This window comes from Harpegnathos saltator, unplaced genomic scaffold (genome assembly GCF_003227715.2).
Source record: "Harpegnathos saltator strain DR-91 unplaced genomic scaffold, Hsal_v8.6 scaffold8, whole genome shotgun sequence".
In the NCBI taxonomy this organism is placed as follows: Eukaryota; Metazoa; Arthropoda; class Insecta; order Hymenoptera; family Formicidae; genus Harpegnathos; species Harpegnathos saltator.
Window position 1 is genome coordinate 1,694,111 of NW_020230648.1, and position 22,991 is coordinate 1,717,101.

The 22,991-nt window shown below is 49.3% G+C and overlaps 2 protein-coding genes across 3 annotated transcripts; one reads left to right on the forward strand and one right to left on the reverse strand.

The window, feature by feature from the left end:
- The first annotated feature begins 1,124 nt into the window (after positions 1–1,124).
- On the forward strand, positions 1,125–4,184 carry DCP1 (decapping mRNA 1). 2 transcript variants are annotated; one of them, XM_025306728.1, is made up of 6 exons: positions 1,125–1,192; positions 1,311–1,433; positions 1,582–1,947; positions 2,153–2,618; positions 2,723–3,196; positions 3,314–4,184. In XM_025306728.1, exons 3-6 carry the CDS (start codon positions 1,739–1,741, stop codon positions 3,548–3,550), a joined length of 1,386 nt encoding a protein of 461 aa, XP_025162513.1. In that variant the 5' UTR covers positions 1,125–1,192; positions 1,311–1,433; positions 1,582–1,738; the 3' UTR covers positions 3,551–4,184. The 2 variants fall into 2 exon arrangements, with proteins under 2 accessions (XP_025162513.1, XP_011137359.1); XM_011139057.3 differs by having other exon boundaries at positions 1,311–1,947.
- LOC105181959 (BMP and activin membrane-bound inhibitor homolog) lies at positions 4,170–21,884 on the reverse strand. Its single transcript, XM_011139055.3, has 3 exons — positions 21,373–21,884; positions 5,731–6,003; positions 4,170–5,526 (listed from the first exon to the last, which is right to left on the reverse strand). The coding sequence occupies exons 1-3, from the start codon at positions 21,518–21,520 to the stop codon at positions 5,261–5,263; spliced, it is 687 nt and encodes a 228-aa protein (XP_011137357.1). The 5' UTR covers positions 21,521–21,884; the 3' UTR covers positions 4,170–5,260.
- Positions 21,885–22,991: the final 1,107 nt, after the last annotated feature.

The following is a 22,991-nucleotide window of genomic DNA, read 5'->3' on the forward strand; positions in this document are numbered from 1 at the left end:
AAACTTAAATATATCTGTCTTTATTTATTTAGTAAGAAAGATAAAGATGAACTTATGTTTAATAGTCTGTTCTTTTTAGCTGCACTGCTGAACTAGTGCAATAAGTTAGAATGAGAAAAAATATAGTTGTCTCATTTTAACTTATCGCACTAGTTCAGCAGTGCAGCTATAAAGAACAGACTCATAGTTGTCTCATTTTAACTTATTGCACTGGTTCCGCAGTGCAGCTGAAAAGAACAGATCATAAGTCTCACTTAAAACCAAAATAATGTTGGTGCAACTGGGCCTAAATCTCTGAAAATAAAATGGTCTGAACGTCGTAATTTGAAAAAGCGCAGCTACGGCTGCGTTCAGCGGAACAAAGTGATCAGTGAGCGCTTAGTGATTATTGTCTGTGACTGGAACATTCTTTTAGATTCTTCATAGACCCAGAAGTATTTACCAATCAGGAGTGAGAATCACTAAGGCTGGTATTCATAGTCAGGTCTTATATTTAAGACCGTCTTAAGTTCACTTTCAGATACTCTACAGCCAATGAAATGCTTTGTACAGAGTTTGAAGATAAACTTAAGACGGTCTTAAATATAAAATCCGACTATGAATACCGGCCTAAGTGCTCACTGATCATTTTGTTCTTCTGAACGCAGCCAATGGGTACGTTCATGACACTCAATGGTTGAACAACTGTTGAATAATTCGTCAACGTTATTGGTCTGAACGTAAAGCCAGCGGCACACGATGCTTGTTTTCGTGCTGGATTGCTTGCTGGATGAAAATACTGCGTTCTGATTAGTGCATTTCCATCCATCTTCGGAAACGCTGGCTTTAGATGGACAAATATAACGGGTCTAAGAATGTAGACCCTTATCATCACCAATATCCATCCATAAATCACCAAGCAATAATGAAAACTGTTGGTCTTACGGGATTTAGAACGCCAGAGAAATCTCGCTGAGCGCTAACACTCTCTTAAATATATGATTAACAATACAAATCAATATTTAAAATATTTTTGTACACTTATATCTTGCGATGAAAAAAATATCTTGACAAATACAGTGGTTCCGATCATTATCCTAAAGTGTAGTTCCAGAGTCTCCGCTACGAGCCGCCACTGTCTTTAACGAACAATTCGTAGTACGACTCAACGATAAGTCAGAGTAACGTTCGTTTCGAGCGATACGAATTAAGGGTGAGTTGTAAAATCTTTTTATCACCGAATATTACATCTCAATGCTAAGTAGATTAATTATTTTAATTTCAAATAATGATGCTTTTGAATGATAAGTGAAAGATAGCTTTTTTCCAAGGTGGTACAACTCAATAGCAAGGTGGACAAAGCGTTTATTAACAGGATGTCAATTGACATTGATGTTTATTGACAGACTTAGTCAGAACAGTCAGAAAGGATAGAACAGCCGATCGTATGAACTGTATCCTTTATTTATTAACGAGCAACAAAAATGCCAAGTTTTTCCTTAATACTCGTTGTGAGCAAAGGACGAAAGAAAGTTGCTATGCCACCTTTGAAATATTTTATGAACTCCTTAGCGTATCAACGGTATTAATCTGCTGATCCAGTATGGCGTCTGTTGTAGAAGCAGCTGCTTACGTTATTTCAAAATAATACTCTCTCTGTGGCTATTAAAGAGCCGGTGAACAAAGAGTGTAACGTTCACGTCAAGTCAAATTACTGGTAATTATCGAGCTCTCTGTGCAATTCGTAGTCTCAATCATCATGACGGATCGGACCGAATTGAGGATGAATGTGGCCGCGTTAAAACGAGTTGACCCCTACGTCAAGGATATTCTGGAGACCGCAACCCACGTAGCCCTGTATACATTTAACGCAGACGAGAACGAATGGGAAAAGACCAATATCGAGGGTGCACTTTTCGTCTATTCGAGAAACGGCGAGCCATACAACAGTATTCTCATAATGAACAGGTTTTTACACACATCTCATACATCTCTTGCAGTGTTGATTGATGAGAGCGCATAATGCGTATTGTGTGTTGCCGGTAGTTCACTGAAAGAGATTTACTGAATTATCTCAATCTAAGACGCTGACTAATATCTTATGCATGTTAAGTTACACTTCCTATGTCAGTGATGAAAGTATGATCATTAGCATAAAAGAATTCTGTTGCAGATTGAACACGAACAATCTAGTTGAACCAGTTGCTCAAGGCTTGGACTTGCAATTGCAGGAGCCATTTTTGCTCTACAGAAATTCTAGATGCAACATCTATGGTATTTGGTTCTATGAGAAAGAAGAGTGTGTGCGTATTGCAAACACAATAAATAAATTGTTGAAGGAATCAGAAGAAAGTCGCAAAATCAACAGCAAACCATTAGCCGTAAAGGCAAAGAAAGCTTCGGGACCTAATGTGAATAATGTAGATATATTTAGTATGCTCAGCAAGGCACAGGAAGACTTCAATACAAGTAGAAGCTCGGGAGGTGGTGGAGGTGGTAGTGGCGATAGCGGGAGTGTAGTAACAGGGACAAAATCTCCACTGGTCACACCCACAGACAATATTCCTGGACCGTTGAATGCTCCTTTAGGGCCTGATGTCACCTCGCAGAGCGTAATGGACTTCTTCGCCAAAGCTAAGGTTGGTGTCGCGCCTCTCTTTACACCGTGTACACATCGAGTCAACAATACGTAGAACGTATTGTTGAAATAATAAGCAACTCATTTTGTTTATTTCTGAACCAGGTGAACACAGGACATTTCAAACCAGGTGACCAGCCTACTCCCGGAGGTGCGGTCGTGGTCGAGAATAAACCTCTACTAGCGCGTCTAATGTCCCATCCGGCGGCACATACTTTGGAGCATATTGAGAAGCAGCAGAGATCCTTAACGCCGCAACCATCAACCCATCACCAGTCACAACCACCGTCGACGAGCGCATTAACTCCGAACAATGTGAGCAGCATTTCCTCTTCGAACAGATCCAAGAGACGGAACAAAGCGCAGCAAGACTCAATGATGTCCACGCCAGCGCCAATGTCGCAGGAACTTCAGCTACCAGTGAATCAGAGCGATTCGAACGGGTCGACCGGATTTCTCAGGATACAGTCCCCGACTAGCACAGTGTCGTCTTCAACCTTAAGAAGTCAGCAGACCTCGAACATTATCAACAATGCGAATCCGCTCGCGTCATTATTCGCTCACGCAATCGGAAATACGGTAAGAAAAGATGCACAGATAGTTGCTTGAGCTTTTGTGCAGAAAGTACGTGTAGCGCCTTTGATTACCCGACAGTATGCATAAGGATATTCATGTAATTCTCTTTGTATTTTGCAGTCATCGGACGACATTATCCCGGCGCCCACGTTGTCAGGAAGAGGATCGGCACCGGCGTTGATGCCTCCTGTAATGTTTGCCGCGCCTAGTCCACCGGAGTCCTTGAACAGACCGTTAGAACCGTTGACGAAGAATCAGCTTTTGCAAGCGTTCAACTACTTGTTGAAAAGCGATCCTGACTTTATCAACAAACTTCACGAGGCTTACGTCAAGTCCTTTGGAGAGATACTCTCTTAAGTTCGCTGTCATCGCGACTGAACCCGCCAAGGACGGGTTAGGTTGACAGGCGACTGATTTCAAGCAACTCATGCTAAATCTCAATATTCCTATGTTACATGCATGTACATAGATCAAAAGAAGAAAAGAAAAGAAACATGAATGTCACGCTCGAAATTCGATTGACTTGGGAAGGCAAAATACCGTCTTTTTTTCTTTCTAAAAAAACGGGCCGGAAAACACGCAGGTGTGAGAGTCGAAAGGGCGATACATACCTTGAGCAGTATTTTTATAAAAACAATCCGGCACCATCTCCGTGCCGGTGGATAAAGTACAGGCGGTTTTGTGCGTATAGCGTTGGTTAGACGCGCGCAACCGCGAGAAATTTCGCGGGAAAATGCGGGTAAATGGTGTGCATGGGACATGATGAGCGATTTTTAAACTGTGATGCCAAAACATTTATATTATACTCGCGTTTTATGGTTGAAAAAATTTCAATGCAGCACGAGAACGTTTCTGATCAAATGGAACACCTATTTTACAGAGTAATGACGTATCCTTCCTGTATATCGGATACCGATGTGGTATGTGCGTGTTAATGATGACAAGGAGCAAATAAATAGAGACAGAACTCTGAGAAGGCGCTTAAAATACACTTTTACTTTGCTCATTCTCGTTCATTCCTTACACAAGTGACACGTGTAAAACGGAGTCTATATATTATAGAGGTAAACGTCCTAGATATATATATATATATATATATATATTTATATTTATTCGTTATTATGTCGTACTATCACAAATAGTGTTTATATGGAATACGCTTACAAATACGTGTACAAAGTAACGCCTTTACAAATGTCACGGCCATATCTTGAAGTCGCGACGACGACCGCCGCGGTATACTACGTGTACGGTATATACGTGTGTACTCCCGAATTTCTTTTCCCTCGCAATGTCTAGCAATGTCTAGCATTCATCTTTCCGAGATGTAGCTTTCCCGTTCTCTTATTCTTCAAGGCTGTCATTCATAGCGGAAAGTTTATGCGACGATATTCTTAGGGAACATCGGTCTCTCGCGATGTAATGTCACCGATCGTGATGACGTTGCGAAATTGATGTATCGTTCGACACGATAAAAAGAAAAAAGAAAAATACGTAGATACAACTATTTACAGAATCATACAACGACACAGGACGTGCGCTCGCTACACGTCGTGGTGACGTCGTGTATTCGAAGGACCCGAAAGCGGACCTCCTGTGGACCATTCTCTCACTCTTCGAGCTCTCGCGACGCGCCGCCGCATCGACACGTTGTTTCGAAGAAATGCAACAAGTAATACGTCGCTATCGTCGCGCAAATATAATTTACAGTAGTTGCTCGTTTCTTTTTTTATTTTTCTTTTCTTTCTCGTAAAATTCACAGCCGAGTAGAGCCTTCGACGGCCCGCTAGCTTTCTAAACAGCCTCTCGTGGCTGGACTTCGGTATATGACTCCGGCGGTTCCGCGCGAAGCTTCGCGCACTCACGCGTGAAATGTATCGTAAAAAATCAACGAAACGTGGTCGAATCGAAGGACTATGTACACAAAGAGATCCTTACACTCTACCAAGTTCAAGGCTAAGTGAAGTCATACACCAAAGCCAGCGCAATCGCGGCTCCGCTAATTAAACTACTACTTAGAACACTTTGTGTCGAGAAACTTTGTCTTTGGATCGCGGAACTTCCTTCTTAAACCAGAGGCACTTTCGGTGGTCCGAGTAAGGGCGGCCCGTTCACGGACGTCCGGTGCGGCACGAGCTTGCCGCTCGCGCGGATCGGAGCTGGCACAGGCTGCAGCAATCTCACGGCTAGGCTGGCGAGTATCAGCAGAACCACCACACCGCCGACGGACACGACGATCGTCGTCGTCCTGAACCAGCTGTCCGTCGTCCCTTGACTCCCGTGACTGTTGGGCTGCATGGGGCCTAAGTACGCTCGTTGATCGCCCACCAACACTAAACGACAAAATAAAGTAGAGAAGTAGAGATCGTGTTCGAGATACCATTCTCGGTTTTCCATTACTTAGTTGACGATAGATTAACGATATCCTTGTGACAAGATGAAAAATAATTTGTCACGCAATATACTGTTGAAATATCGATTGAATTTCTCTCGATGGTGAAGGGAGTCTCATTGTGCTCAAAAGAGAACACTCGAACCTTGCAGAGACTTGTTGAGCCTGTTCTTCATCGCAGGACTGTCCACGTGGTTACAGAGGTCCTCTTGGTTGCAACAGAGATATCCCGCGGGACACTGGCGATTCTTGAGGCCCTCGTTCAAGCAACCGCTACGAGTGCTCTGCTCCATCCTTAGAAGTGTGTTTGCGCTCGACGGTAGTTCCGTAAAGCAGACCTTACCGCGGCACATATATGCCTGAGGTACGCAATCTGGTTGATTGCAGTAGCATCTGACCTCTCTCACATTCGACGAATCTGGAAGGAAAAAAGGTGTGTGGATGTGAGTCCCCGAGTAAATATACGTTTAAATTTGGAAATGTACACTTTGTCGTATGTCGGTGAGAAACGAAAAGGAAGCGCCGATAATTGTACGGAGCATTCTCTCTCTCTCTCTCTTTCTCTCTCTCTCGAAGACATATTCAACCTGCCTAAATTTGCAACACTGACAAGATTATTTTTATCTTTCAACTCGTTCGATCTCTCGCAGAGTCAACGCAGTGCGTTTTACCGGGGGAAGAACGTCGGATAAAGTCAATTAACTCTGGATATTTCTCGTTCTCGGACCTCGGTCTAAAATTCGTACAACGCTGAACTCTCCGGGGACCACCACTACGACGACGTCCAGCGTCGCGCTTTATTCTCGCGAACGGCCGGGAGCCTGCATAAGGAAGCAATTGGGCCTTTTTGTCGGCTTCCAGAAGCCGAAAAGATCGAGAGAGAGACTTCAGACGGGCTGGAGAACCGCGCTTACCGTCGTTCGATTTCACAAAAGCCGAAGCCTCCAAAGGCGGCGCACGCGTGCGTGCGCAGCACTCTCGCATAAATCACTCGCAAGAGGAGCGACATCGAATCGGAATCTTCAGCGGCTCTCGGACTACGCGCCAACTCCGAAAAGTCTCGCATCGCTACGTATCGGAGCGTGCTCTCGACGTTACGCAAATATACACACCGCAGCGCGCCACGACGACGAGGGTGGGCCCCATCCCCGACGCTGCAGCGTTAATGAGGACCGCACGAAATAAACGAGAAGGAAAAGAATACAGAGGGAGCAGGGGAGCGGGAGACGCGAGGTACGTTTATTATGATATTGCGAGGCCATCTTTATCCGCGAGCATACCCCGGCTTCGGCTTCGTTTGCCCCAACCCCTCGTCGTCTCAACCATCTTGCCAGTTCCCCATCGCGACCTCGTCTTTCCCCACCGGTTTCTTGCTAATAAGCCCGCAGCGATGTCTTGCATGCCTCTGTTTCGATCTCTCTCTCTCTCTCTTTCTCTCTTTCTTTCGTTATCTATCTTTCTCTCTCTTTCTCTCGCAGTTTGCAAGCGAGCGCGCTCCTCCTTCCCTCTCTCTCTCTCTCTCTCTCTCTCTCCCCCTCTCCCTCTTTCAGTTCGCAGCCTGTAGGGGTCCAGCTCTCATCGGGGAATAAAAAACGCTAAAACAGCCGAGTCACAAAAGAAAGATTAAAGTGGAGAGGATATATGGAGAGAGGCATGCGGCTCTCTCTCCGTTGTGCGTGCGCTCGTTCGTGAGTCGTAACTCTGTCCCTCTCTCTCTCTCTCTCTCTCTCTCTCTCTCTCTCTCTCTCTCTCTCTCTCTCTCTCTCTCTCTCTCTCTCTCTCTCTCTCTCTTCCTCGCCCTCTTTCGAAGCAACTTCGTGGCCGAATAACGCACGAGAGACAAAGAACAGAGACGCGCTTGACGATTTCATCGCGTTTCTCGTCGCGATTATCATTACGTGTCGCGTGTTGGGAAATTACACGTGAACTCGAGAGGATATCTCGATCTCTCTCGTGACGCGCCCGTCGAATGCGATTATCCTCCCTTCTGGCCCTCCTCACCCTCAGACTTTCACGTTCACGTAGCACAACCGAAATTACGAGGGCCTCGAATCAAAGACAGAAACAAATGTCACGATCGAGATATCCGCAATTAGCAACGATTCTGCACGAAACTGCTCCTTTTCATCGAACGTACACGTCGCATTGCCGGCGATATTTAAAGCGTCATATTTTTTCTTCTCTTGAGGCCGGCTATTTAAGATCTATATTGCAAGGCGGTTGAATTGAAATAAAGAACAGTGGCCGCCTCCGAAGGGAGAGCTCGGGGGACAATCCTGGGCGCGCGCGCGCGCGCGTTTAAAATAAAAAGGGAAAGGGGAGAAGAAACCAGCGGGAGGTCGAGGGGCCCGAGCGAGAGAGATACGGCCGACAAGCTTGAGGTCGAGGAAGAGCCGTCCGAAAACAAACAGACTGCATCGCAGAGTCGTTCGTTATGCGTCCATGGTATATTAATTATTCCCCGGCCCGGTCTCGATGCGCCGAGTGCCTTCACTCTTATTGCCCGCGCGCGCGCGTTTCTCCTCTTTCCTTTTTTCTTTATATCACGTTCCTTCGATATACCGGGGGGGGGGAGGGGAGGGGAAGGGCGAGGGAGACGAGCTAGCCGACTGCGCCGCGAGGTCGATGTACACCAGTGACGAATATCGAAGGTTACATCGGTCTCTCTCGATTATCAATTGCAAGTGCGAGCGAATGGAACTCCTACGTTTTAATATGACGTCCAATCGGCCGCCAATCGTGCGTCGCGCGAGCGAGCAAACGGACACGAATAAATCGACGAGCGAGGAAACACTGCGTGTCGTTGCGCTGCGAATCGCGCGCGCGGGAGTTTCTCCGAGTGAAAATCCCGGCTCTACATTGAGATTCCGTCGAATCGTGAAACACTTTCTTGTCTCTGTTAACGCTGGAAATAGTTTCGTCGGGGCTCAAAGAGGAGATTTAACCCTTTCGCTGTTAGTGGGAGATATACTTCCCATCTTTTCTTCATTCAATTTTGCGTTGTAAATCACATAATTTCGAAGGACTAATCGGGGATTTGAGTTCTCCAGATACCAGAGAACAGTTGTTCGACATACTCCAATAGGTTTTTATACCCAATTATTCATTTGTGATTATTTATAACAAATCAAAGTTGAGAAAAATGCTCTCTTTAGGGAAAAATCGATTCCTCGGAGAGTATTGAATGTAAGAGAGGTCTGAAATTGTCACTAAATATTTTTCTGATCTTGTGCAGAAACATATATTTTTTTTCAGTATTTTTTTGCAGGCTAGATTTTTTCTATAAACAAATATTTCTACAAAAACGGCCGAAATTTGATTTTTTGCACTTTTAGCTCTATTTTCCTAGTTTTTGTATTCTGTATCTCCATCTTATCCATACTATCAATATTATTTTACTAAAAAATGAATGTTTAATCTCTAGTAAGCATAAATATGCAGTATTGAACATTTTCCCACACAAATTTTTTCCAGCTCGATCGAGTTCCATCGTCTAGAATCATATGTTCTTGTTACGACCTGGTCATTATTTAATAATAATTGGAATTTTCATTAATTTTGTACATCATGATCGCCATATTGAATCCGCCATTTTGAATTTTGCAAATCTGACTTTAGATTCAGCGTAATCAGCGACCCGAAAAACGTAGGGCTACCAAATATTTTAATAATTTTCTCAAGCGAAGTTAATTCAGCGGTGAAAGGGTTAAGGATCATTTGACATGATCGGTCTTCTCCCAGGAGAGACTGAAATTAAGACTACACATGCAGCTGGAGAATATCTAGTCACTCAAATGCTGAATAATTCTTAAATAAACATTTCGAGGCCAAGAGAGAACAGCAACAGGTAACCGTCTGTAGCAAGGCACGGCAATAGCTTGCATCACTGTACATGTCTCAACTCTCCGCTAACCCTCCTCAAACTCCGGATTTCAATTTCCGCAGTTGTCTCTCGACTTATCGGCTGCGCTCTGTTTATTCTCCGGGAACCACGCGTGCATGTTGTCGTCTCTCTTCGTAAAGAAAAACGGACAAACCAGCCGATAATGCCCCGCGAGGATACGATCTCGCGAAAAGAAGCGCCTCTGAAGCGTTCTAGATAAGAGAGCGCGCATTCGGCGCAACGAACGCTCCCCGCGTGATATTCGCGAGCGAGAGCCCGAGGGAGAGCCGTCGTCGCCGTCGTCCGCCCGAGGATAGAAAGCCCAGGCTGGACGACGGAAACGCGATTCGAACGAGCACCGTTGTACATGCAATTAGAGGAGCGACGACCTATGTACGCGTACATACATACGACTGCGGTAGATATCTAGGCGCACGCCAGAGTTGTGATGAAACTAACGAGCCTCTCTCGGCTCGCCTCGAGTGCTACGAGAGCCTGCATGTAAGCCGCGCGCGCGCGCGCGCGCGCGAGCGAGCGAGAGAGAGAGAGAGAGAGAGAGAGAGAGAGAGAGAGAGAGAGAGAGCGAACGTTGCGCAACAGCGTCGTGCACGAGGTACACGGCAGCTCGCGCGAACTCTCTATTAAACGCCGAATACATCGCACGAACACGCACACTTTCCCAATTAGCGCGCTACCGGCGAGCGGCGGCGAGAAACACCCCGCGCGTAACAGCAATTAGCGTGAGAGCGAGAACAAATTGCGTTGCCGTGCGTGCGTGCTAGCGTGTGCGCGCATGAACGGCGAAATTGCCAATTTGCGGCCGCGACTGCGATTTCCAGATCGTCGCGCGCGCGCGCGCGGCTCCGTCGAAACCTCCGTCGCGATTCTTCGCGTCGCGTGTCCGCCCGCGATTGTTATGCGCGACCGTTCGCGCGCTGTATTACGATACGGTGCCCCGCGGTAATTGTTGTTTTCTTCAGAACGCGAACGCGCACGCCGACCGGCGCGGCGTGTGCAAGCAAGGGGAATATTAACCCTTTGCACTCGGAAATCGAGCTACACTCGGCGTGACGCTTTGCCGTGAGGTAAGCCGATTTTGAGTCGATTTAATCGAAGATCGATTAATCGGAGCCTAAGGGATCGATTTCAAGTCGATTTTCTGGGACTGAATCGATTCAAGGATCGATCTGTAAATTCTGAAAATCGCCAACGCGATTCTTTCAGTTTCTACTAGTAATACAGTTTCTTTTTTAATTCTTTTTAGTTATGTAATATTTGAACTCACTTAATGGCTGCACGATGCACGTTACGTTGCCTTTAGGCAACGATGTCCCATGGACGAAAATTTTCAGCGGAACGGAACGCGCGAACCAATCACAGCCACTCCATATAATAGTATATATTATATGCATATGTATATGCATATAATAGTAAACGTGATTTCTTATTTAATGACCCTTGATTAATGTTTAATCAAACTAATTAAATCCTTAATATAAAGATTTAAAGATCTTCTTCTACCTTGTTGTGGCCACACACAACACAATCGAAAGAGTACCATCTGTTTAATTTCTTTAATTCATATTAAACTTTATATGAATTACACGAGGTCTACTTTAGAGTGTGGAAATTTGACAGATAGTATACTTTAATGAGTGGTTCACTTTACATGCATACCGACGATTCAAATCGATTTTCTGAAATCGAGTCTTTACAAACCGATTTTTTAAAGATCGAATCTTTTCTTCGTGATTCGAATTGATCTTTAAATCGATCTGTTTGAAAAAAAAAATCGGCATCCTTAGCTTCAGACAGGCAACTCGAACGTCGTGTCTGTACTCGATGTGAACACTCGACACATTAACACGATTCATCAGCGAAACCGTCCCTACAGGACCATTTGTTTGTTTTTTTTTCTTTTTTTTATAACAGTGTAGAGCAGACTTTGAATTTATGCGAATGAAATGCATGTCGACTTAATTCACGTGGACTTCATTACGGACACGGAATGAGAAATTGTCGTTATTACACGCGTGTAATTCGCCGATCCCTCGTGAGAGATCGACGAGTCGCACACACGTGAGGCTAGTAACGAACTGCAATGTGTTTAAATATAAAACGTCATTGAACCCGGAGAAATATCGACGCGCTATGACAAAGTCCAAGCCGGCTTCCTCTGCTTGTCAACGTATCCAAATTGCTTCGCTTTATTATATCGAGTCGTCGAGCATTCACCGTGGAGCGCAAAGAGTTAAGGTAGCGACGCGAGAGTTATAAACGACCGGCGAATGAAGAAAGAAAAGGAAACAAAAGAAAAAAAGAAAACGGACACAGGCAACGGGGGACACACACCTGTTCGTATCTACGAGTGAATGGGCTATGAACTCGCAAAGTTATGCGAAAAGGAAAAAGGGACGGAGAACGTTCGCGGCGGGCTCATCAGCACCACGTGGAACCCGGCGAGAGACGAAAGGAGTGGTCGAAAGAGCGGTCGATGATGAAGAGTGGCGAGCCGGCAGCCTGCCGAGAACGGAGGACCGACCCCTCTCGGTCCTCTCGAGAGGCCCGACTCGTGAGAAACTTTTGTGCTCGAGCCGCGTACAATCGCGTGTCCAAACAAACTATTCAGCGATTGTCACTGAAGAATTAGACTGAAGAATTAGCCTCAACAATGAGAGGCTACTCGACAGGAGGAAGGCTAAACTGCGACGACACGCGGCGTCTGTTGACGGAGAGGTCACCGAGTGATTAAATAATAATCTCAGGTACGCTCGGTCTCCGCTCGAGAGACGCGATGAATCACTCGCGAGCCTGCTTAACCCTCCAATAAAGCAGACTACCTTAATCTTATCCTGTAAAAACGCCGGGAATGCTTTTGTCGCGCGAAGATTGACATCGCGATAGAAGAGAAGCAGCTGAAAGAGAGCAGAGCAGCTCGAGGGGCGGAGAAAGGGAGAGTGTCTTCCCGTGTCTTTCGGAAATGTCTTCGTCTGTCGGAGGAGAGTAGGTAACACGATCGAATATTCGCTATGCGGTAAACAATCCTCCCTCCGGGCGAGGGACGGGGGGAGGGGAGCGTGGGACGAGAAGCGGCCGATCGTTCGCTCGGTTTCGCCTAATTTCCGCCTGACGAAGAGCTCGCGTACCAAAGTGGTATTTCCGTTGGGACTTGTAACCATCGAGCTGGGTCATCCCCGATCATTATGGGGAGGGGGGGAGGAGGGAAGAAGGGATGGTCCGGTAGGTTGGCCGCGGTCGCTTCGGAAAGCGAATGGCGGGTGGACGGCGGATGGTTACGCGGGGTGGCAATTAGCAAGAACAATAGGGAGCCAGGGTCCTCGTTTCTGGGAAGTAGGAGGGTCTCTCGCTGGAGGGCCACTCTCTCTCTCTCTCTCTCTCTCTCCGTCGTCCCGTCGGGGCCCTCCCAGCCCAGGTATATGTGTCTAGAGCTCCAGCAGACCCTGGTCGAATATGGTATACGGCCGCGTAAGTATACGCGGCTCTCGGCATTTTCGGCCGCTAGAAGACAGGTTCTGGATGTTCCCGGGCTTCGGCAACCCGGTGATTAGCCCTACTTAACTGGAATATGCGGACGCGCGACGGTCGATGGGCGAGAGCGGCCCGTCGGCAAGTAAAAGGCATCCTCATCAATTATATGCAATTGCCAAATTGCTCCAAATTACACACACGCGCGCGCGCACGCACGCACATAGACGCCGATGCTCGCGGAACGTAAATGCCTTTATGATAATTTTCGAACTTTTTGCGCAGGCAATCTGTGTGTGCGCGCGCGCGCGCGCACGACCGAGCATCCCGCGAGACCATCACCTTTCATTATATCTCCCGGCCGAACGCGGGCCGTCGTGATCGGCCGTCTCGAGGTCGTGGCTAATTAAACTTTCAAAACCCAAGCACGGGATCGGCGAGTCACTGGGACTTCCAAGTTCGCGTCTGGAGGCTCGCCTTGCAAATGAGACGAGAAATAATGTCACACTGCGCGCTGTAACGCGTACTTTGCGTGCAACCCCGCTGGAAATAACGTCATCTCAAGTCGCCGTTTTCGCGCGAAACAACGCCGCTTTGACGCACGACAGCAGTGCGCGATTTGCTGGTGGAGGCCACACACAGCTGGCCGCTGGCCGACGACGTAGACGTCGACGTGGAGGCCTAATTGCAAAGAAGCGATTCGCATTGTTGGCGATTTGAAATCCTGGCGTGTCTTTAACGCGACGTCTCACTCGACATCGGCTCATGTACTACGTCAACGACGTGTCTCCTCCTCCTCGTGTCTCCGTCGCTCTTCGCCGTCCGGAGTTGCGACAGAATTTTCCAACAGTTCGCCTGTGCCGGCGCATAGGAACGTTGACCGAGAAACCAAGCGGTAACCCTAACCGGAGTCACTGAAGCGTTTGATGATTTATTGCGGGAACAAAGGGTGAAACGCGCGCGCCCGACGCCGAGAGGAAGTGCGAGCCAACCGATCGAGACAGCCGTGGCGAATTGTTATTGCGAACCAGGCTGCTCGAGAAGGAGGGAGGGACAACCCTCTCTTCGTCCGATCGTGATACATCCGGTGTAACTAATAACCGGTTCGACGGTTCAGCTCACCCTCGTGTGCGGAAGTGATACAAGTTAGCGGGTGTATTACATATGTAAAAAAAAAAAATAAAAAAAGAGAAACGCGCGACCGTGAATCTAGAAAATGAAGCAAGGAATGTCGCGGTGAGATTCTCGCTAAAATTGAAGTCCGAGCGATTTTGCTCGCTTCTGCTTACGCCACTGTGGCGAGAAGAAGCGACAGCAGGTAGACGGTGGCGGCGGCTTCTTCGACATGCTCGTGCATGCTGAGCGATTACTAAACGGTATCGCGTTTCTTGCTCAAGCACGCTTCATCGAGCACTATCAATGAAACCGGAGCTATCACCCCTCCTCTCTCTCTCTCTCTCTCTCTCTTTCTCCTCTTATGATATAACTTATTATTTATTTGCACCGCGCGCACATTGCACACACACACACACATACACACGCGAGACGCGCACCTTGCATCACGCCACGCAATCGTTACGTACAAGCGCGCGTAACTCGCGCCAAGATATCGGTGCCGAGTCGCAGAAAGAAACAAACGCCGAGGAAAAAAAGAGTTGCGCTGAGAATTTGTTTCTCCTCAGCGGGCCCGCGCGTGCAAATGTGGCGAGCGCGAGTGCGAAAGTAGAATAACTTGTATGAATGACTCGGCTTCGACTGCGTTTTATTTATAGACGCGTTTTCCCGCAGCCGTTGACATTGATTCCGAGAATCTATCGGCTCGTGCATTTATTTATAGAGGCGCATTGTGATCGCTCGTCGGCGGTAAGAGTTTGAAGAGTCGCCGGCGCGAAAAATGGAACGCGCGGAACGTCGGCGAGAGCGAGAGAGGCGAAAAATCGGAATTGGAAAAGTGACCGGAGAACTTTCTCATTCTATTGGGCTTGGATCAGCGTGATTAATGTTTTTTCCCGGCGTTCCCTCACAATGTGCCATCGAGTCACCGAGCCGACCACCGAGATTCTCGTTTCTGTCCCGCCATTACTTTCGCTCGCTTCGAGCGATGCGAGAGCGTCATTGTCGGCGCAAAAAGCGTCGCGAAGGGGGAAGCTCGGAATCGCGTTAATTGATCCAGAACGACCGCGCCGTTATTGACTGACTATCGCGCGAGTGTCGGCTGGCGGCGCGCGCGCGATTTCGATGCGAGTCGCGATTCAGCATGTATACGAGAGAGAGAGAGAGAGAGAGAGAGAGAGATTTCTATCCCGGCAGCGAGTGACAGCGAGTACGCGGCGAAAATGTAAATAATGGCTCTGAGCAACGCTACGCAACGCAATGTGCGCGTGCTCGTGCAAGGTTGAGGAAAAAGAAAGAAAAAAAAAACAAAAGAATTAAATGAAATTTTTTTAAAGCAAAGTTAAAATTACGTCGGAAGCAAATTAATTGCCGCGAGACATATTCCCTTTATTTTTTGATTAGATTAACGGATCGATTGATCGAATGGAAGCTCGTCGTGAGCGTGATTGACGAAACTACCTCTCTCGAGGAATTTCTCTCGGTCCCGTCGCCGGCATTGAATCTCTCGCGAGACGTCTCCGGCTTTGTCGCGGTTTACAATCGAGCGGCTGTCGACGCATCGGCCGTCACTCTCGTTAATTTGGATCAGAATAGATCGCGCGTCGCCACGTCTTTTCTATCGCGTCCAGCGGCCCCGGATGGCATTCTCCTCCTTGTCGTTGTCGTCGTCGTCGTCGTCGTCGTCGTCGAACGTCGCGCATCGCAAGTTCGTTGATCGCCGGCTACCGAGCCGCAGAAACGGCGGGATTGCAACAGCGCTCGTCGTTCATTTGGATTCGACGCATCTCGATCCTCGCGAGTTGCACATGCATGCATGCATGCATGCATACCGTACGCACGTGTGCGTGCGTGCGTGCGTGCGTGCTTGCTCGCTCTCGCTCGCTCTCTTATACGCCGCGGCGCGGCGCGGCGTCGCATACGAAGCGCGCGATTAACATAACTCGCGCGTCCGTCCATTCGAATGCCAAGGATATAACACTCGCGCTGATTGATGGCCGATTGTAAGTAGCGAAGAGCAAACGTCTCGCGGCAGTTATATTTAAGTACGCGCGCGATTTTGCACGGGCGGCTCTTACGTGTCGTCACGCATCCTTGATGAGCCGTATCGCGGAATGCGCCTTGGGCGCCAAAGGGCGACGGGGGAGGGGGCGGAGGCGGGAGTTCGCGGCTCCTCGCTCGCGGAGTACAGCGAACTCTGTCCCGCGCGGTTCGCGCTCTTGTGTTTTTACCGTGGGAAATCGCCGCGTCGCGTCGCGTCGACGAGTCGGCCAGACAGGATGGGATAGTAGGTGTTGTTGTTGCATCGAGGGCGCCGGAAAGCGACAGTAGCGGTATCGGAAATTCTAGGCCGGTTAAATGCAACGGCCCCGCGTAGACTGCGGCGGTCTCGCGTAAGTCGCGTGCAGTTATGCCGCGCCGGCGAGTTTATGTAATTACTGTGCGACTCGACCGCATAGGAAATGGCACTGAATCGTAAACAAGTGGCGAGCGAGATCGGGATTACATGAATTAGCGCGCGTCCCACAGTGGAGAACGCCTGTCACTCGCCGGCAACACGTGCGCGGCAGCGGCCGCACGTAAATTTCACTATTTCGCCAGTCAAAGGTGGACTGCTTGCTTATCGTGAGACGCGGCGAGTCTCCGCTAAAACGCAGAAAGTCTCCGTTAAACGCGGAGAATCTACAATCTACCGCATCTACGATCGCGTCTACTACGCATCAATCGCGGATCGCGAGAGAAAGAGAGAGAGAGAGAGAGAGAGCGCATCGAGTCGTCGTCATGGTTATCGGCTCGCGCCCGGCTCGGTCTTTGCACAACACCCGGATGACGATTGCAATCTCCAGCGAAAGCGCGACTGTGTTATCTCGGCCGTTAGCGATTTTCCTCGGTCGATCACCCGAAGCGACGACGACGTATCCCTCCGCCGTGAGATTTCGCCGTTCCAATTAACCGGTCCCGAATTGAGCGAGTTTTGCGAAGTGAGAAGACGAGAAAGAGAGACAGAGAGAGAGAGGGGGGGGGAGGAGGGGAAGAAGCCGCAGATCTCGTCATCGTCGTCGGCGGTAATTTTTTTCTCTTTTTCACGACGCACAACGCATACGTGCGGTACCGTCACGCGGACTACTTTATGTACGTACGAACATATATACATGTAGACGAAGAGAGGTAGAAACTCGTCACGCACGCATGCACATCCGTGTGGCCGACAGGCGCCACTGGGTGACGGTGTGTGCGTGCGTAGCGCGCTTAACGCCATGCGCCAGCTGTAGCCGCGCCGCGGCACTTACCAGGCATGGCGTGTGCGTGTGCGTGTGCATGCATGTGTATGTGTGTGCAAGTGATAAACCGGGCGTGTGCGTGCATACGTTCCGCTCTTCGTGGCGTCGATGAGCTCGCATTTTTCGTCGTCGTCGCGCCACTCGAAGACAACGGTGGCTCCACGACGACGACGACGACGACGACGACGACGACGACGACGACAACGACGACGACGACGACGACGACGACAGCGGCGGCGGCGGCGGCGCGATGAGTAACACGGCAGATCGAAGCCTCGATAATAAAGCAGCACTTTCGACTGATCATCTGAAAACGGTGTCCTGCCGATGAATTCATCCTCTAACGTGACTATGTTTCGTCGCTCGTAATTATATTCTCCGTCGAGGAGAGATCCAGAGGTGAATTATATGTCGAACGACTCGACGCGTTCATTAGCGACACTGGGATCGCGGGTCGAAATTAATTAGTCGAACGATCAGACGAGACGAGACTCGGGCGCGCGTGCTAAAGAAACGACTACGAGACGAGGTCTTTGTATCAGGAGCGCCGTTATTATACTATATGCGAATAGATTAACGAGCGATTCGTCGAACGCATACGGATTAACGACCCCGCGATATCGAGCTCGTTGAGTTTATCGAAGATGTGAAATGCAGCCGAGAAACTATAAACAACCGACGAAACGATTCCGCGGAACGTCGACGGTCGTCTCTCTCTCTCTCTCTCTTTCTCTCTCTTTCTCTTTCCCTCTCCTTGTCTCTCCTCTCTGTCCCGACTTGTTTAAATACACCACGGCTAAGAGCGGACGCGTATCTTCGCGTAAACAGTCAATTAAACCGATCGAATATTACTCCAGTCTGAAAAGGACTGGCGAGTCCGAGCCGCGACGATATCGCCGCGATAAGCGCAGCTTGCAAGAGAGCACGTGTTATTCCCGAGGAATATGCTGCGCGATCACGTATACCCCGCGCTCGCGGTTTGTCACCGCGATAATCGGACCTGTTTAGTATCGAGTGATTTATTCGTAGCGCCGTTTGCCCATCGCGCGATCACACCTTCGAGCCACCGTTCGACGTCTATTATGTTGGAGCGTATTCACGAGCGCGCTCGCTCGGTTTTCACAGATTATCCGGCGAGGAAAAGCGAGCGCGAGCGAGCGAGAGAGAGAGAGAGAGAGAGAGAGAGAGAGAGAGAGAGAGAGAGAGAGAGAGAGAGAGAGAGAGAGACGCTCGCTAACGCGAGCACGGTGTGTACGCGGACGTGCAACAAGCGTGTCGGCGGACATATGCACGCACACACACACACACACATACACACACGCACGCACGCACATACTATAACGGAGTATATAGGTAAGCGCGCACTATGTACTCCCCGCTATCCACGCGTCTAGCTGGCGCCCGACGTATACTTTATCGTCTTTCTCTAAACTCGCTATCGCCGCGGAGCGACAAAATTTCTTCGATATTTATTATTTCGCGCACCGCGCGCGCCGCCGCCGTACGCCTTTGTCTCTGCGTTTATTGCGTGCGAACGCGCACACGCGTATATACGCAGTACTGCGTGAATAACTCGGAGAAAACTAGGGACGGAAGAGATGCGCCGCTCTCTTGGCGCGTACGTGAAAAATAATAAATTTCGCCGCCGCCGGCGGCGACGACGACGACGACGACGACGCTAAAAAACAGCACATCGCGGCGAGATGCAGTGCACACGCGGTTAACACGTGTGACGTTTTCGAAAAGTCGCAACGGCTATCAACCTCCTCGGCAGAGGGGATTTATTGAGCTCGGAAATGTAATTTCACTTCTAAGTGACACCCGTCAATCACTCGACGACGTTTCTCTTTTCCTCCTGCAAACTTCGGTGTGTTGAATATAATTAGCCACAGTCACGTTCGTTGCATTCTCGCTGACGGTTTTGTTTGAATAAAAATGTACTGTCTAACTACATTATCCACAAACGCACACATGTGTCATTGTTGCTGAACAAGTTAAAACAAATCAGAATTAAACGTGGTGATGCGACCGAATGAATTTGCCGTGCATGAAATTAAGTTATTGAAATTCCAAAGTAAGGAGTTTCTTTCTCTCTTATCCGACAGACAGGAAGAAACTTATTTCTCCGTCTTCTTTCTATCCACTCTCTCTCTCTCTCTATCTCTCTCTCTCTCTCTCTCTCTCTCTCTCTCTCGCGCGCGCGCGCGCGCGCGTACCGATTCTTTTTTTTCTTTTTTATCATCATCGCCGTCGGCTCTGTTCTCTTCCTATTACCAGTCATATCGTTAGAGAAGGGAGAAGTAGCGCACTGGTCAACATTGATGTTAGAGCAGGCGCCGTTCGTGAATGTAAATCTATCGATCGATCGTGAATCACTTGTGCGTCGCACGATGCGAGCGTTCGCCCTACACGGCTCCTCGCTCGTTCGGCCGCAATAAACGATTTTATTTCTCGCGTTGAGCATTCCACGAACGTCGATCGACCCCCTTTCGAGGTAGTTTACACTATCGCGTAATAGCCTTTGTTTCTTTTTTTCTGTTTGCAACCAAGGCGTTTCAGCGAGCTTCTTGGCGCCGAGCAGCAGCAGAACGTGGGTCTCCCGCTCTTTCTCTTTCTCACTCTGCGGGATATTACGTCGGCTCCCAAATTTACATCTTCAGACGGCGGGGGGAGGGGGAGCGGGAACAAAGTTTATATTTTCCTCTATTTTAATAAAAATGATAAATACGTACGTAAAAGGAGGAAAAGAGATAGAACTTTTTTTTTTCATCATCATCTTCGATGGAAGAATAGCTGTAGAAAGGTTCATCGCGTGTTTTGGATGAAACTTCTCTAATAAATCATTTCAACGCGTTAGCGCCTCACGACTGCAAATATTTGCGAGAAATTGCAAGTAACTCGTCTCGTGAACGTGTCGGTCGAGCGATCGTCTTTGGATAAATTGCTGGCGAAATTTTTGACGAATCCGCTGGCTTCCGGGAAACCTTGTGATACAATTCCCCAACGTTTCTAACCCCAACGTTACTATTCTCGTACTACAAACATGCGATCGAATTAATACGACAGCCATCCTTGAGAAGATACAAATTGCTAAACTCGCGAGAGAATTAGCAAAACAAGCGTGCCGAGAGCACGTGCGCGGGCCGTGTTTCCTGCGATCATTTGCACGCAAGAGTATCTCACCTTCGCTAGTAACACAGTCTGAGAGCGATAGAATGCTCTCATACACAAGTGTGTTAAAACAATTCACGAAAGTCGATCTGCCATCGCGGAGTGTGTGTGAAACAGACAGAGACAGATAGACAGAGACAGAGAGAGAGAGAGAGAGAGAGGGAGGGAGGGAGACAATCGCGTCCGCGATTAGCGAACGGATCATATTCAAAGGGATCGAACGTGTTTTGATTTGTCATCGGTATAAATCCACTCAGCCGAGGTTTCCATGCCGGGAAACTCGCAACGCCGCCCGCCGCGTTGACGGGAAAAAAAAGAAAGGAAAAGAGATACGATAGAATTTTACGCGAGCGAAAGGTCTGAAAAACACGTCCCGCATTATCATATCGAAGCGGCGATACAATCGCGCAATCGCGAAAGCAGGTTATTACTCTCGCACGGTTCTTCGCGAACGACTCAGCCGGCGACCCGTGCGAGTGAAATCGCGAATCGAAGATCCCGGTCCGCGATACGCGGTCCGATTAGAATGTCGAGGAAACGTGCACCGAGAGAGACGACGACGGCGGCGGCGGCGGCAACGGTTCAGCAATAAAGCCCGCGAGGTTGAGACACAGAAACTCGCCCGAGGACAACGTGTCATGGTTTTCTGGCGACCGTCCGGTGTCGCGTTCTTGTCTTGTCTCGTCTCATCTCATCTCATCTCATTTTGCCTCGTCTCGTCTCTCCTCTCCTTCGTTTCGCTTTGGCGACTCGCTCGCGCGACATGTCGCGCATTCATCTCCCGCGAAATTAGCGCGATCGCGGCATGCGAGCGCGTAACACAAGCGGCGAGCAAGCCGAGGAGATACGTTACCGTTATCGGCGGATTTCGTCTCGTCATCGGCGAGCACCTCGTAATCCTCCGGGTCCAGATTCGCGAGCGGCGCGCCGTCGACGACGACGACGACGACGGCGAGGCTCGTCACCACCGTCGCGACAGTCACCAGGTCGCGCGGCAACATCACGGCAGTCGCAGTCGCTACGACGAGAGGGAGAGTCCCGAGGAAGTGTCTGGCGTCTTCTTCTTCGTCGTCGTCGTCGTCGTCGTTTGAACGATGCTTTTCGGAAGATCGAGCATGTGTCCCGAAGATTTATTAGGACATCCTCGTCGATACGGACCGCGACCGCGGTTTGTTATTATCGCATCGGCGATCGCTGGCTCGTTCTCGCGACGATGATCGCAGTGGGCATAACGCAAGATCGCGCACGCCGGAGAAAACGAAGATACGGACGAAGAGAGAGACACGCGGAGTGCACCAGAAGGAACGTCCGCACACCGCGACGCACCTAACCTCGACGCTGTCCGACGGCTGACTGACTGACTCACTGTGTCGCGCCGGCCGTCGCCGCCGCCGCCGCCGTCGCCGCCGCCGCCGCCGTCGCCGTCGCCGTCGCCGCCAGTCGACTCGCACGCATCCGCCCGCCCCGCGGCACCCGCTCTCGAGAACACTCGCCTCGGATACTTTTTAAACCGGAGCCGCCTGCCGCGGCGCCGTGGTGCGCGCGGCGCGATTCCGCGCACCCTCGCCGCGTTGCGATCCTCTCTTCTTCGTCGCGCACGGACGCAAGGTAATTGTCTTCGCTCTTTAAAACGTGGTACACGTAAAACAATGACAGTAAGGGCAAGAGCACGGGCTTTTGCATAACGCGTAATACATAACGCATAAGAGAATCAACCAATTGGTGTTTTCTTCATTTCCCTCCTTCTTCCGAAAAGGACAGAAATGAAGAACTCTGATTGGTTGATTCTCTTATGCGTTTATGCAGAAGTCTGTGCTCTGGCCGTTACGGGCGCTCCAGGATTGAAATCCTGCTGGCAGAAATTAAAGCGACCTCCGCTGAAGAGGTTAGAGACGGCTCTCGTCCGCTTTCGATTACTCGCGAATCAATCTCGTACGGAGCGCTTCCCATTTGGCGACACGAACCGGCGTCTTGTGTCCTCGTTCCTCGTCGAATACAGAACAAAGATAGAATGATGTTCGCGTCATTTAGCAGCCATCTGCGGGAGGCACGGAACGGAGGCGGGCGATTTTCGGAAACAAAAGAGACGCAGGAAGGAAGGATAAGTCCGTGGGTTATCGACAGACCCGTTCCGTAACTCTCGCCGACAATGGTCGCTATTGTAATGTCGTCGTAGCGCGTCTTCCATCATACATTGTCTCCCCGCGACAACGACAATGTAACGATAACGACACGATTCTGCCGAAGGTTACAGGTTACACGTGCAGCCAGCGCAAAATGACGAAGCGGAGCGCGAGGCTCGCGGTTAATTTTCCAAAGAACGGCGGTGTGCCACTTACATTAACGACTTAGTACGCGTCCGGAGCGATCGGTCGGAGCGGCTCTCGCAAGGCGCGCGTGTGCCAGTTACGGCGAGACGGTGGTGTGGGTGCCGTTTGTCGGCGACGAGTCGGTGAGAACAGCGGAACGGAA

What these genes read in the sequence shown, in the direction of transcription:
- DCP1 (XM_011139057.3), top strand. Translation starts at nt 1,739, where the DNA reads ATGACGGATCGGACCGAATTGAGGATGAATGTGGCCGCGTTAAAACGA. An exon ending in AGTATTCTCATAATGAACAG is followed by an intron (nt 1,948 to 2,152) that starts GTTTTTACACAC and finishes ATTCTGTTGCAG; the next exon opens with ATTGAACACGAACAATCTAG. An exon ending in CTCACGCAATCGGAAATACG is followed by an intron (nt 3,197 to 3,313) that starts GTAAGAAAAGAT and finishes TGTATTTTGCAG; the next exon opens with TCATCGGACGACATTATCCC.
- LOC105181959 (XM_011139055.3), bottom strand. Translation starts at nt 21,520, where the DNA reads ATGTTGCCGCGCGACCTGGTGACTGTCGCGACGGTGGTGACGAGCCTC. An exon ending in GACGAAATCCGCCGATAACG is followed by an intron (nt 6,004 to 21,372) that starts GTAACGTATCTC and finishes TTTTCCTTCCAG; the next exon opens with ATTCGTCGAATGTGAGAGAG. An exon ending in GCTCAACAAGTCTCTGCAAG is followed by an intron (nt 5,527 to 5,730) that starts GTTCGAGTGTTC and finishes TTTGTCGTTTAG; the next exon opens with TGTTGGTGGGCGATCAACGA.